The sequence below is a fragment of the Lepidochelys kempii genome, chromosome 8 (assembly GCF_965140265.1).
Source record: "Lepidochelys kempii isolate rLepKem1 chromosome 8, rLepKem1.hap2, whole genome shotgun sequence".
Taxonomy (NCBI): domain Eukaryota; kingdom Metazoa; phylum Chordata; order Testudines; family Cheloniidae; genus Lepidochelys; species Lepidochelys kempii.
In genome coordinates, this window is record NC_133263.1 from 100,431,751 (window position 1) to 100,445,722 (window position 13,972).

General features: G+C 41.5%; 1 protein-coding gene across 1 annotated transcript in view; it reads left to right on the forward strand.

The window, feature by feature from the left end:
* AGBL4 (AGBL carboxypeptidase 4) overlaps positions 1-13,972 on the forward strand; it is a 1,390,068-nt gene that overhangs the window by 1,237,470 nt on the left and 138,626 nt on the right. Inside the window, exon 10 of the mRNA XM_073357770.1 lies at positions 11,477-11,629. Within this exon, the coding sequence (XP_073213871.1) occupies positions 11,477-11,629 (153 nt within the window). The remainder of the gene's footprint in view (positions 1-11,476; positions 11,630-13,972) is intronic.

The window sequence follows — 13,972 nt, forward strand, 5'->3', positions numbered from 1 at the left end:
CAAACCTATCTTTATGGTTTTGGTTTGGGGTCAGACCCAAAATCAGAAGGAGTTCATTTCCGGGTTCCTATTCAGCTGAGGCTAAAGTTATGCAAAAATTGTATGTGCATTTGACCTCAAAGTCTTGTCTAAACCTGATCTAGGTCTTAACATTGTCTCCTCAGCCCATGTCTAATTTAATATGCATTTGAATACAAAAGTCTTCTTGAGGGAGTCTTTCACCTCTAGGTCACCCTTTCAAATCCAGTTCAGGCCTGTCATGACCAAATGTTACTACCATCTGATGGCTCTTCTGTGTCCTGTGTGAGTGGCTGGTTCCAGTCCAGTTGCTTGTGGCCAGCTGCCCAAATTGCACAAAGTGTCATAGCTGATACTAACTGGAAGTCTCTGCAGAGCCTCTGCCAAGGGGTCAAAGAGTGAATTGGCCTGGCAGATGAATTAATACTTTACATGAATCCACTAAAGTGCTCCAGGTCTTCTAAGTGCTTTCCAAACATCAGCCAGGCCTCAGGAGGACAGGAGTATTATTCGTGCTGAACTGGTGAGAATAACGGGCAAAAGGTGAAAAAGTCAGGATTAGAACTTCAAAATTGCAGACTCCAAGTCCTGCGCTTGAACCACGAAACCAGCCCTCATCTGCTCTCTCAGCACTGCCGACGGTCACTTCAGAGCAGGGTACACGCACACTGGGGCATTGTGTTCCTATTCTGTGGATGAACAACAACTTTTATGGGCACTACATTCATCTTATTTACTGAACCCACGGAACTAAGAGTATGTGATACGGTCGGGTCTTTTCCAGCCTTTTGGAAGCGTTAATGGCTATATTAGAGTCATGTCAATATCAGCCATATTACAGTGGACAACATTCAGTGCCAACACTCACCAAGCAAGGATACTTGATACATTGCAGTATTTCCTTATACTAAGAACAGGGTGAGTCTCGACTTTTACATGGCAACCAGTGAAATTGGTGGGGTATCCCATCCACAGCAGACGATGGTTGTCAGGCTGTGGTCCATGTGTTCTGAAAAGCTCTTGCATTTGTTTCATGAAGAGCTGGCAGGTCACATCTGGTGTCATCACCACTTAGACGCTGAGAGCTTCTTCTACGGTTGTCCAGACTCCTCATTGAAAAGATGACCCTAGATACCTATCAAGGCACTTGGTATCAAAGAGCAGGAACCAGCCTAAATGTCCTCTCCTCCAGAGTACCAGTGGCAACAAATGTGGGCATCTTAGCTGCTTCTCTCCCCTTGTTTCCAGAGGAAGGGGAAGAAACATGACCCACCAAGAAACAGTAAAAAATGAACAATTACCAGCCAGTGACTAGCCAGTGGACTGTTGCATGACTGTGAAGGGGGGAAGGTGACTCATGAGATGATGAATAGGAGACAATGGAAGAGGTGGCGCGTGTGGTTGCAAATGGGAGGAGGTTGTCCATGTGAGTGAAATGGGAGTTTCTGTCTCTAATAAGAAGTGGCTAAGGCCCCACCTTCATTTTCAGTGTTGTTGTAAAATGCGTGAAAATCAGTGCAAAAAATTAACTTCACAGTTTTCTGGTGACGGGATGACAGAAAAAAATAACAACTAAAGAAAACTAAAGAGCGTTGAAAGTGAAAGCAGTTTAATGTTGTGGTTTATTTCATGAGTTGTACATTAATAGTACGTACACATATGCCTACTTGTGTGTGAGTGTGTGTGTGTATCTTTCACTAAATTGCCTTTCTTTAACAGATAGCCTCAGGTATACACCTAGACTAATTGTTTATTAACATAAGCAAACCTACTTAATGTAAAGTATTGGATTTTCTTAACATAATTGGTACTTGAATGGTGCAAAATTCAAATGAAAATCAATACAAATTGATCAATAGCTTTTGTAAAACCTGAGATTTTTCAGTAAAGATCAGTAAAAACTGAAAATGAAGGCCCTTCGATGTGGCTTACAAAGCCACGACTCTAGACCTTCTGTACCTCCAAAGGGCATGCAATGAAATATATTCCTGTCATTTGTATGGCACACACTGGGAGGTGTAGAGATGGGCGGAGTAACTAGCATAATATTAGAACCAATCTGAACCTTAACCTAATAGTGGGCCATGAACCCAGACGTCTCACAAGAGGTTTGAAAATATGTGGCTAACTTTCTTATTTTTGTTGTTTAATTTCTGTGTTGCATCTGAACATTCTGGCTCCTGTTGGTACCAGTATAACTGAAAATAGGCTATTCTCTCTGTGTATTCTGTATTCTCTCTCTGGAGTCCAGAGACAGATGGAAGTTCTGGAGGTCTTGTGAGTTTTGTATTGTGGGGTTTCTAGACTAAGGGAGGTGCTTAGCATAGGACCTAGTCCAATGGGACTAACTCTTCTGAAACTTGGAGGGCCAGAGACGCAGCTAATGTAAATAGTTTTATCTGCATTGACTTCAGAGAAATTGCTCTGTCCATTGCTTGAAATAAATGGATTTGTGACAATTTATACCAGTGGCATTGCTGGCTGGGGACCATTTTTTTACTTTGTCCATTGCTGATGTTAAACTGTGGCTTTAACCCCTGTGTGATGCATCACAGGAGGTATCTTCCTCCCTCCCTCCCAGCATACGATCTGTGTGGGAGAAGAAAGCTCTTTGACACTTCTTCTAAATGAATTGCTATACCAGAGAATTAATAAAATCCATATTGAAGTGACAGCTGGTGGACAGGCTTGGCTTTTCCCTGCATCACTTGCCTCTCTAGTGGCCAATGTTCTGGGCTCACTGCACATTTATCCTTTTATTATAGCTTTTATTGATTTTAAAAAAAAAGTCTGTTTCCTTAAGAATCATAATTGCGCTGTTCAAACTCTAGCTTTGGTCATATCAGCACTAGCTACTAATATCATTTTTCTTTTGGTCCTTTAATTACTGACCTTGCAAAGGCATCCAGATAATGAAATAAAAATGCAAAAAAGCAAGAATCTATTTTCCCAATGTCCTTTTAATAGCAACATGCACCAAATTCCAGCCTCTCTGTTGCTTTGACTGTTTGGTGCCTTGACAATGGACACACAGTTTTATTCTTTATCCCTGGCTTCTTTTGGCTTTCCCTCCTGTGGTTAGATGTTGACAGATGTTTGGCTGTGTGTGTGTGTATTCCCTCTGTGTGCCGCCCCAGCCCTGTGCAGACAGCTGGCATGGCAGACCTCTAGCAAACTGCCCAATGACCACAAGATGCCTTAAGGGATGAAGGCATCCAGCCAGGTTTATTGTTGATGAAGCACGGTACTAGTATCCCGCAGACTCTACCGGACCACTAATGTATGTATGCCCGTAATAATGGACCAGCTCAGTGAACGGTGGGATTTTCCATTTCTCCCTAGGCCAGACAAAAATACTCCCTCCAAGATACATCCTTATATCCCGATACAAACCAGTTATTACTGCTCTTTTGACATAGTTAGTTACTGCCCCCTGACGTGACTAGCTATCACCCATCACCTTGTACATGTTGGTTCAATTAATACATTTCTATTACATACTGTACTGTTATCCTGATCTTATCTTTTAGGATGGGTCAGTATGTTCCTATTATTCTTGGGGAATGTTTTTGTACCATCCTTGATATCTGGATGTTCTGGTACCACTTGATATCGGGATGTGTTTGCGTGAGTGCTCTGTGACTAGCACTTCTTAAAATGTGTATTTCTGTAATATCAGCCCTGTCCTTGCCAAATTCTGTGAGCGGGTACTGCCTCATATCAGGCCTCTAATACGAGGGCTTATGTCTCAGACTCTCTTCCTACGACATCCCCCTCTTTCGATTTTATATATATATATATATATATATATATATATATATATCTGCGAGACACTTTAGGCTGACCCAGGATATCTACGGCATGGGTCATGTTAGCAGGGGGTTCAAATGAAGTCTAGAGCAAAGACTCACTCATTCACCCTGCTGTCAGGAGCAAGAAGAGGTGAAGCCCATTCTTTTAAAGGAAGGAAACACTAAATGTAGTATTGGGGATGGAGAGGTGATTCTAACCGTTTCCAAGGGATTTCTGGTTTGATGCAGAGAGAATTTGCTTTGTTTTCTCTATCTCTTTAAGCTGAGTCAGCGCTTCTCATCGGTAATTACAGCTTTACTTTAAAAAAAAAAAAGAGAGAGAGAGAGCAAGTGAGAGAGAAAATCTCTGCCACTGATTGTCAGCACCAAGAAAAGACACTTGAGGAAATTAAATTGCTAGATGACTTTTATAAGGCATCTGAATCATTTTGCATTCTACCTCTAAAGAAGAAGGGGAGGCGTTTATTATCATATAGTATAATGTAACTTGTAACTCTCTCAAATGGCAGCTGATGGCAGCCAGAAAAGTTTGGCCTTTCATTATTTTCTACATAGCATTTGAAGCAAATGTAAGGACTTGGGCCACATTTAAATTTTTTCTTCTTTTCCTTCTACTATTATTATTAAACATTTATATTGGACACCGTCTAAAAACCACAGCCAGGTTGGGCCCCATTGATCTAAGTGCTGTACAAATGCCCCACAGATTGTACAATCCATTTAGGATTGGTTTTAATATCTCACAGGGGGGGATCTTCTCCCCCAAAAAATGACTTCAAAAGACCAGGGTTCCATTTATCTTTCAGAGGTCCTGACAATTCGTGGCCACTAAAGAGCTCCTAGCACTCTTGGCAATAATGTTAGTGCTAGCTCCAAATGCCAATTCAAGTAATTACATCTAAATCTCCAAGCAAATTTTAGCTGAAGTTTCAGGCTGATTATGTATTCTTCACTTCCGGTCTTAAAAGTGTATAGTGTTTCTGTCAGCATTACACCTGAGAAGTTGCTATGTGTCAGGAATGGAAGAAACAATTAGAACTGTGCAATAACTGATTTTTCAGCTTGCTGGATGATTCAACAATTTAAAACAAATTGTTTTAGGGTGACCCAAAATGGAAATTTTTGGTGAATTGAAACGTTGGGGGGAGGGGAAAAGGCTTTGGGATTGAATTATACATTTTGGTCAACCCGAAACTAAATGTTTTGTTTAGTTCTGGAGTTATTTTAATGGTTTTAAAAATAAATTTGAAGCAAATTTCTAACACACGGTTTGAATAAAAAAATCAAAAGGTTTCATTTAGGAAATGTTGAAATGACGTGCTTCACTCTTTTAGGTTTTGGGGTTTTATTAATTTAAACAATTCGGCAAAATTGACGTGAATTCACAAAATGTTTCGGTTGACCGGAATCTGCATTTTTTGGAGAAAAAAAAGTTTCATCTGAAATTTTTTACCCATCTCTCAACAATTCCTGTATTTAAAGTGCTTTGGGATATATAGAGAGGTTGTTATAGTTAGGGAACACAACTTAATTCAGTTGCAAAACAAAACTCCAAACTGGCCCTCCACAATTTGGAACATAGGAAATGATGTGGAGAACTAGAGTATAACAGCACAATAACTATAGAATCATAGGACTGGGTATGGCCCTCGAGACATCATCAAGTCCAGTCCCGTGCACTCATGGCAGAACTAAGTATTATCTATTATCTATGCTGCCATTGTCCACTGTAAGTCCAGGCCAGCTCCTTCGTGCCTGTGAACAAAGAGAATCTTTCTACTGGGAACATTTGTATTATATTAGCAATGCTGTGAGTGAATTTCTTCTGAAATGGAGAATGTGCAAGATGTTTCCCTTTGATAAAATAATAATAAACATGATCCAGAAGAAAAGAGATGTGAAACACTGAAATATCATTCTGCTCATATGCATTACGGTCTGGGAGTAGTTCCTGTAAATGGCAATTATTATAGCAATGTGTAAAATGTCACTGAACAGGATGAGCTACTGCAGATTTGGACTGGGATGTGTGGGATGGAGATGGATTTGGTATGCCCAGAAGAGTGAGGGACAAAGATGAGATATGATCAGAAGAGGAACGGGTTAAATAGTATTTGTTAGATAACTTATATGATACATTTCAAAAGATATTGGATTAATATTTTTAAATTATTTGACCATCAGATAATTTATCTGCTGAATCTCATATTTTTCAAATGCATTATTTGAATATTTTTAATTAGTCACATGGCTCAGCTTAGAAGGTGGTGACATGAATGCAGCAGGCTTGATCATTAAAAAAAAAAAAGGAATTTCAGAATCCCAAGAGAATTCTAGTTTCTTGGAAGAGTTCTATTTTATCCAGGAGACTGGGAAGAGATAGGAATACCCTCTAATAACAGCGTACTAGACTGGACCTCAGGAGGGCTGGGTTATGTTTTTGGTTCCATCACTGGCCTGCTGTGTAAACTTGGGAAAGTCATTTCCACTCTGTGCCTCAGGGTCCAGATCTGTAATATGATGATGCTACTTATCACTTTTGTAAATCACTTAGACCTATGGATTAAAAGAGCCTTATAATAGCTTGGTACTCTTATTGCATCGTGTGTGAAAGTCACAAAAACTGAGTGCCTTCAACCATCTTATTTAAGGTGCAAGTGATATTAGACAGTGGTTATGTATCCGGTTGTGCATCACGATTACTTTTTATTAGTAAAGATATCCCTGTAAAGAAGACATATCTAGTTTGTGCTAAAAATGTCTTGAGTCACTATGACTTGCAATGTTTAGGGACACTGCATATTTATTTTTAAAAAAATCTATGACTTTCCCACGGCTGGGCAATGAAAGGTGGGATCTCTCTTACAAAACAATTATTTTTGAATTGCAGCATTTAGTTACCAGGGTCCTTGACTACAGAAACTCTCACCTTTCCTTGATCTGAGAGTACCAACTCAACCGCATCCAGAGACAGAGGCTAAATTAATTTCTGCTGTAACTCCATTGACTGCATCAGAGATATACCAGGGATTAATTTACTATTGTGACAATGAAACTGGGGTCTTTACTTGGTAAAACCTAGAACTGACTTGTAGGCCGCTGTGTCAACTATATTACGTGTGCTTTTCTGGGACTTTCTGTTAAATTGTGCAATATTAGCACTCTTCCTCCTAGACTCTGGTGCCTATCTCAAGACACTTGCCCATTTATACTCCAATTCTTTGCCCAGTCCAGTACAGGATTAAATTACATAAATCTTACTGTGTGAGACTTCAGAAGCTATGTAACTTCTCAGATAGAAGGTTAAGGAGGTGACTTGATCATGGTCGAAAAGTAACTACCCTCAGAAATCCTTCCTCATGTGAAGGGTTTTTTAAACTAGCAAACAAAGGCATAACAAAATCCGGTGGCTGAAACTGATAGTAGACACATTCAGACAGGAAATAAGGTGCTAATTTTTAACAGTAAGGATAATTAACCACTGAAACAATTTACCTGGGGTTGTGGTAGAGTCCCTGTCACTTGAGGTCTTTTACATCAAGGTTGGATGTTTTTCTAACGGTATGCTTTAGGTCAACCAGAAGTTATAGGCTTGATGCAGGAAGTATTGTGTGAAATTCAATGGCCTGGGTTATGCAGCCCAAATGTTGCTTATATTAACTTATTGCTTCTAGTTGCAGCCTGCTAGACCAACTAAAAAAAATCCTCCTGTTCCAGGGTTGTCAAACATTCAAATATATGTAGACAGGTGTGTCCTATAGCCATAGATAAGACCATTATCAGAAGAACCCAAAGCTGACTGAGTTTAGAGCCAAATATGAGGAACGTTTGACGGCCTTCCTCCAAGAACTGTGTATGTAAATGACAATACAATCCCATCTCTACAACTAAATCTTACTTTAATGCACATCCATGGGTGGGGAAATGGAGGGAAGTGACACAATTTAGGTTATGGACTCTTATGTATCTTAAATTTGTATGGCACTTAGATACAAATGTAGAAGGGGCCTTAGAAATCCCTATGGCCATGTCTACACTACCCACTGGATCGGCGGGTAGTGATCGATCCCCGATCGCTTTGCCGTCGACTCCAGAACTCCACCAGGGCAAGAGGCGGAAGCGGAGTCGACGGGGGAGCAGCGGCCGTCGATCCCACGCCGTGAGGATGCGAAGTAAGTGATTCTAAGTCGATCTAAGATACGTCGACTTCAGCTACACTATTCTCCTAGCTGAAGTTGCGTATCTTAGATCAATCCTCCCACCCAGTGTAGACCTGGCCTTAGATATCTAGATCATAAATCCTCTTAGATGTCAATTCACTCATTACAAATCTACTATTATAATGTGCTACAGTATTTTGTTATGAAATGCTGAGAAGTATCTGATTGCATCAGATTTTCTTTCTGATGGGGAAATTGTCCTATAGAAAGTAATATGCTCCAGTGTTATTAATTTCTTTATGCTTTGAAACTGATTTTTCAAAGAGGAAAGAGGAAAATTCTATTTGATAGTTCATACTATATTTGCTAATCTTTCCTCTCCATAGTATAACTCTGAATTGCTGGTGTGCTTTTTATTGTTATGCTGGTCCTCTACCAGCCCAGTATAATGTTTTGGCAGTAGCAAACAGTTTACTATGTTAGAGACAAATACAATCAAATACTCCTTTTCCTATGTAGTATAGTCACCTATTGATATTGCATTAAACTAGCATCTTAACACAGGAGAGGCTTAATAAGATGCAGTATTGCTCTCTTGGCTGTTTAATTAAACTAAACAGTCATTGTGGGTTGTGCATTGGTTTACTGCCAAGGGAAAGGTTTCAGAGTAACAGCCGTGTTAGTCTGTATTCGCAAAAAGAAAAGGAGGACTTGTGGCACCTTAGAGACTAACCAATTTATTTGAGCATAAGCTTTCGTGAGCTACAGCTCACTTCATCGGATGCATACTGTGGAAAATACAGAAGATGTTTTTATACACACAAATCATGAAAAAATGGGTGTTTATCACTACAAAAGGTTTTCTCTCCCCCCACCCCACTCTCCTGCTGGTAATAGCTTATGTGAAGTGATCACTCTCCTTACAATGTGTATGATAATCAAGGTGGGCTATTTCCAGCACAAATCCAGGATTTAACAAGAACGTCTGAGGAAGGGGTGGGGGGGCGGAATAGGAAAAAAAGGGGAAATAGGTTACCTTGCATAATGACTTAGCCTCTCCCAGTCTCTATTCAAGCCTAAGTTAATTGTATCCAATTTGCAAATGAATTCCAATTCAACAGTTTCTCGCTGGAGTCTGGATTTGAAGTTTTTCTGTTGTAATATCGCAACTTTCATGTCTGTAATCGCATGACCAGAGAGATTGAAGTGTTCTCCAACTGGTTTATGAATGTTATAATTCTTGACATCTGATTTGTGTCCATTTATTCTTTTACGTAGAGACTGTCCAGTTTGACCATTGTACATGGCAGAGGGGCATTGCTGGCACATGATGGCATATATCACATTGGTAGATGTGCAGGTGAACGAGCCTCTGATAGTGTGGCTGATGTTATTAGGCCCTGTGATGGTGTCCCCTGAATAGATATGTGGGCACAGTTGGCAACGGGCTTTGTTGCAAGGATAGGTTCCTGGGTTAGAGGTTCTGTTGTGTGGTATGTGGTTGTTGGTGAGTATTCGCTTCAGGTTGGGGGACTGTCTGTAGGCAAGGACTGGCCTGTCTCCCAAGATTTGTGAGAGTGTTGGGTCATCCTTCAGGATAGGTTGTAGATCCTTGATAATTCGTTGGAGGGGTTTTAGTTGGGGGTTGAAGGTGACGGCTAGTGGCGTTCTGTTATTTTCTTTGTTAGGCCTGTCCTGTAGTAGGTGACTTCTGGGAATTCTTCTGGCTCTATCAATCTGTTTCTTTACTTCTGCAGGTGGGTATTGTAGTTGTAAGAAAGCTTGACAGAGATCTTGTAGGTGTTTGTCTCTGTCTGAGGGGTTGGAGCAAATGTGGTTGTATCGCAGAGCTTGGCTGTAGACAATGGATCGTGTGGTGTGGTCAGGGTGAAAGCTGGAGGCATGTGGGTAGGAATAGCGGTCAGTAGGTTTCCGGTATAGGGTGGTGTTTATGTGACCATTGTTTATTAGCACTGTAGTGTCCAGGAAGTGGATCTCTTGTGTGGACTGGACCAGGCTGAGGTTGATGGTAGGATGGAAATTGTTGAAATCATGGTGGAATTCCTCAAGGGCTTCTTTTCCATGGGTCCAGATGATGAAGATGTCATCAATATAGCACAAGTAGAGTAGGGGCATTAGGGGACGAGAGCTGAGGAAGCGTTGTTCTAAGTCAACCATAAAAGTGTTGGCATACTGTGGGGCCATGCGGGTACCCATAGCAGTGCCGCTGATCTGAAGGTATACATTGTCCCCAAATGTAAAATAGTTATAGGTAAGGACAAAGTCACAAAGTTCTGCCACCAGGTTAGCCGTGACATTATCGGGAATAGTGTTCTTGACGGCTTGTAGTCCATCTTTGTGTGGAATGTTGGTGTAGAGGGCTTCTACATCCATAGTGGCCAGGATGGTGTTATCAGGAAGATCACCGATGGATTGTAATTTCCTCAGGAAGTCAATGGTGTCTCGAAGGTAGCTGGGAGTGCTGGTAGCATAGGGCCTGAGGAGGGAGTCTACATAGCCAGACAATCCTGCTGTCAGGGTGCCAATGCCTGAGATGATGGGGCGCCCAGGATTTCCAGGTTTATGAATCTTGGGTAGTAGATAGAATATCCCAGGTCAGGGTTCCAGGGGTGTATCTGTGTGGATTTGATCTTGTGCTTTTTCAGGGAGTTTCTTGAGCAAATGCTGTAGTTTCTTTTGGTAATTCTCAGTGGGATCAGAGGGTAATGGCTTGTAGAAAGTGGTGTTGGAGAGCTGCCGAGCAGCCTCTTGTTCATATTCCGACCTATTCATGATGACAACAGCATTTTATGTCACGCTCGGTGCCTGGAAATTGGAGAATTTAAGAGTAGAAAAACAAATCAGGATGTGTCATGTGAAAGTGACCCAAAGCAACCACTCCCTAAGGGTCTGAGCATGGTGCTTCTGAGGGCTCCCAATGGAGCCTGCAGACTTTGACCTTCAACTAAGGTCCTTTCATGGCAGTAGACTGCATTGCCATTAGATGGTCAGACTGACACCTGGAACATGGGAGTCAAGTTGGGTAGGGAAAGTGAAGCTTGCTAGCCATTTAGGGAGTACAATGAAGAAGAGAAGCACAGGGGGCTACAAACAGCAGAGAAAAGAAAAGTCAGAACTGAGGGCACTCTGCCTCTTTTCTGCACTGGGTCGTCCTTAGTGTTCAGAGAGTTAGTAGACTCAGATGTTTCCACCCCCACAGGGATCAGGATACACTGACAATCCCACAGAAGCACATCTTGCAAATCTTTGTTTGCAAGATTTCAACCCCACTTTTACAGAGCCAAAGAGGCACGGATGTGTTTGCATAAACCAAAGCAATCTAGCCAGCACAGCTCTCTGATTATGCAGACCCCACCACTGCTATATGGTTTTAAGGATGGCAGCCTTACTGTTAACACAGGCTTGTCCTTTAGAATGTTATTGTGATCTGTCTCATGTTTGTTTGTTTGTCTGTCTCCTCAATAGAAAATTAGCCTGGAGTTCTATATTGACATCCATGCCCACTCCACCATGATGAATGGTTTCATGTATGGGAACATCTTTGAAGAGGAAGAAAGATTTCAGAGACAGGCTATTTTCCCTAAGCTACTCTGTCAGAATGCTGAAGATTTCTCCTTTGTAAGCAACATTTCTCTTAATTTGTTTTTATTTTCCTTTTTAAAAAGAAAGATAAATGTGAGGCTTCATGAAAGTCTATGAATGTTGTTTTTAATGTGAAGCATGACATATTTTCAAATTTTAATGATAATATGTTTGTCACCATTTTTACCATCAGTAATTACCAGTGGAGATCACAACCCCTTCTCTCCAAGGTGTACGTTGTGGTTATACATCTTACAGCTGTACACACAAAAAATATTAACAGCCTAAGTCATCCTACTTGTAAGGTTGTAAGACATTAGAGAAGGCTGAAAAATGGAATTTCAGTCCCCCAGGAAATCCAAGATTTCAAAATTTGGTTTTGTCCCAAATTGGGACAAAAAAGTCAAAATCTTGGAATTATTCACAAAATGAAATCTTCTAAAATATTTTGTTCCAAGCTCGTTGAAACATTGCATTTTGATAAAGTCTAACTGTTGCATTTTGACTTTGACAAGATGAGTGAGGTAATATCTTTTACCAGACCAACTTCTATGGTGGAAGGGAACAAGCTTTTGAGCTTCACAGCTTTCTTGGGTTTGCAGAAAGTAGCCAGAGTGTCTGGCTTTATAATTTTGACTTTTATATGATGTTATCATAAAAAAGTTTCAACTATTATATTATATTCATAAAAGTAAACAATGATAAAGTCAAAATGAAATGCTTTGATAATTTCCTGTTGGAAATGTTGATCATATTGATACATTTCCACACACACAATTTGATTTCATGGCATCAGCTTTTTTCAGTGGAAAACCATTTAGTCAGAGATGTTTTGATCAGCTCTGTAAGATGTCAATCGCATTTTTAGCTAGACCGAGGGGAGGATTCTAGAGGATGGAGGCTTTGGTTCCCAGCAGAAATCTGTTTTAGTTTGTCATATTCTCACTCCTTTCATTGACCACAATTGTATTTCCTCAATCTCTGTTTTCTCCTTCCTTCATCCCTCCACACAGTATGTTTCTAGCTCTATGGTATGAGTGAGGGTTCCTTGTGAATGACATGACAGCTGGTGTGTGGCACTCACATCCTCCCCATCTCCGTAATGCCATCTCAGTTAACCAAAGTGAGAGATTGGGGGTCAGAAGAGTAGAGAGAAAAGGGGGAGCTCCCCACCTTTTGGCTTCAGGACAACAACAGATTAACAACATCAGACACAAGAGCAGCCAAGTCTGAGAACTGGAAGCAAGGTGATCAGAAACAAGGCCATTTTCCTGATGGCAGTAATGCCAGCCCAAAGTTTTATCTTCAAGGAGCAATGCAGAAATTGCTTCTCATGGTCTCATGTAATAGAGACTTGTCTGTAATTGCTTTGCAATACAGAGCTGATGAGAGAACTAGAGATGGAGTTATGCCAAGGTGTATACCAGCAGAAGGACTAGGGAGACAAGCTTGTTAATCCCTCCCAAATTTCTAGGTTCTCTGTTTAGACTAGTGATGGGTGAACCTTGAACTTAGGAGAATCAGCATAGAAATGTTTGGATTCTTAGCTGGCTCTTCTGAGGGCCCGGTCTCAGGACCTTCTTTCCTACTGCTGCCACCCACTCCCCTCTCAAGCAGCACTTCTACCTTTAGGAGAACTCTAAATGGGAATTGGGAAAGCCCTTCGTGGGCTGGCAGGTATTCTCAGAAGGGAATCGCTACATCCAGCACAGACCTACATGAGAGTGTGTCTTTGGCCCAGCCGCCTCTCAGGATATATGTCCAGCAGGTTTGCTCCACATCGGGGGTGGGAGTCTGCCAGGAGAAAGCTTCAAAAGGGATCCTGCTGTGCCTCAAGAATTTGGGTTCAGTGTGTTTATACTGCTGACTGACTGGTTCAGCTCCTCGCTGCTCCCTCATTAATAGGAAGGGATCCTCAGGGCCCTATGGTCTTCTTCCCCCCACACTTTCCCCTTGATTGCTCTCTGGTGAGCAGGCGTCCTTCGCGCTCGCTGCAGGTTTATCAGCAACAGCAGCTGGCCTGGTAGTGCTGTCCAGCTGCCCGTTCCAGGCACCGCTGCTGCCAGCCTTTAACCGTCACCTCTCAGCTGCTTCCCTAGCGTTTTTCTAATATGACACACTCAGGGCCTTCCAGATCATGCTGTAGTTTGGGCTTTCCTGGGCACGCTGTGCATTCCAGGATGTCCCTCAAGGAGAAGTCCCAGAGCACAGAACATCAGAGTCCAATGCTAGATAAGAAGGGAAAGGGGCTGAGATTAGGTGCAAGGAATGGCAGAAAGTCTCGGCCAGTTCTTCTCTTCCCAAAAGCACTCTGGTGTGCCAGGTGTGTATTGACTAGAATCATAGAATCATAGAATATCAGGGTTGGAAGGGACCCTA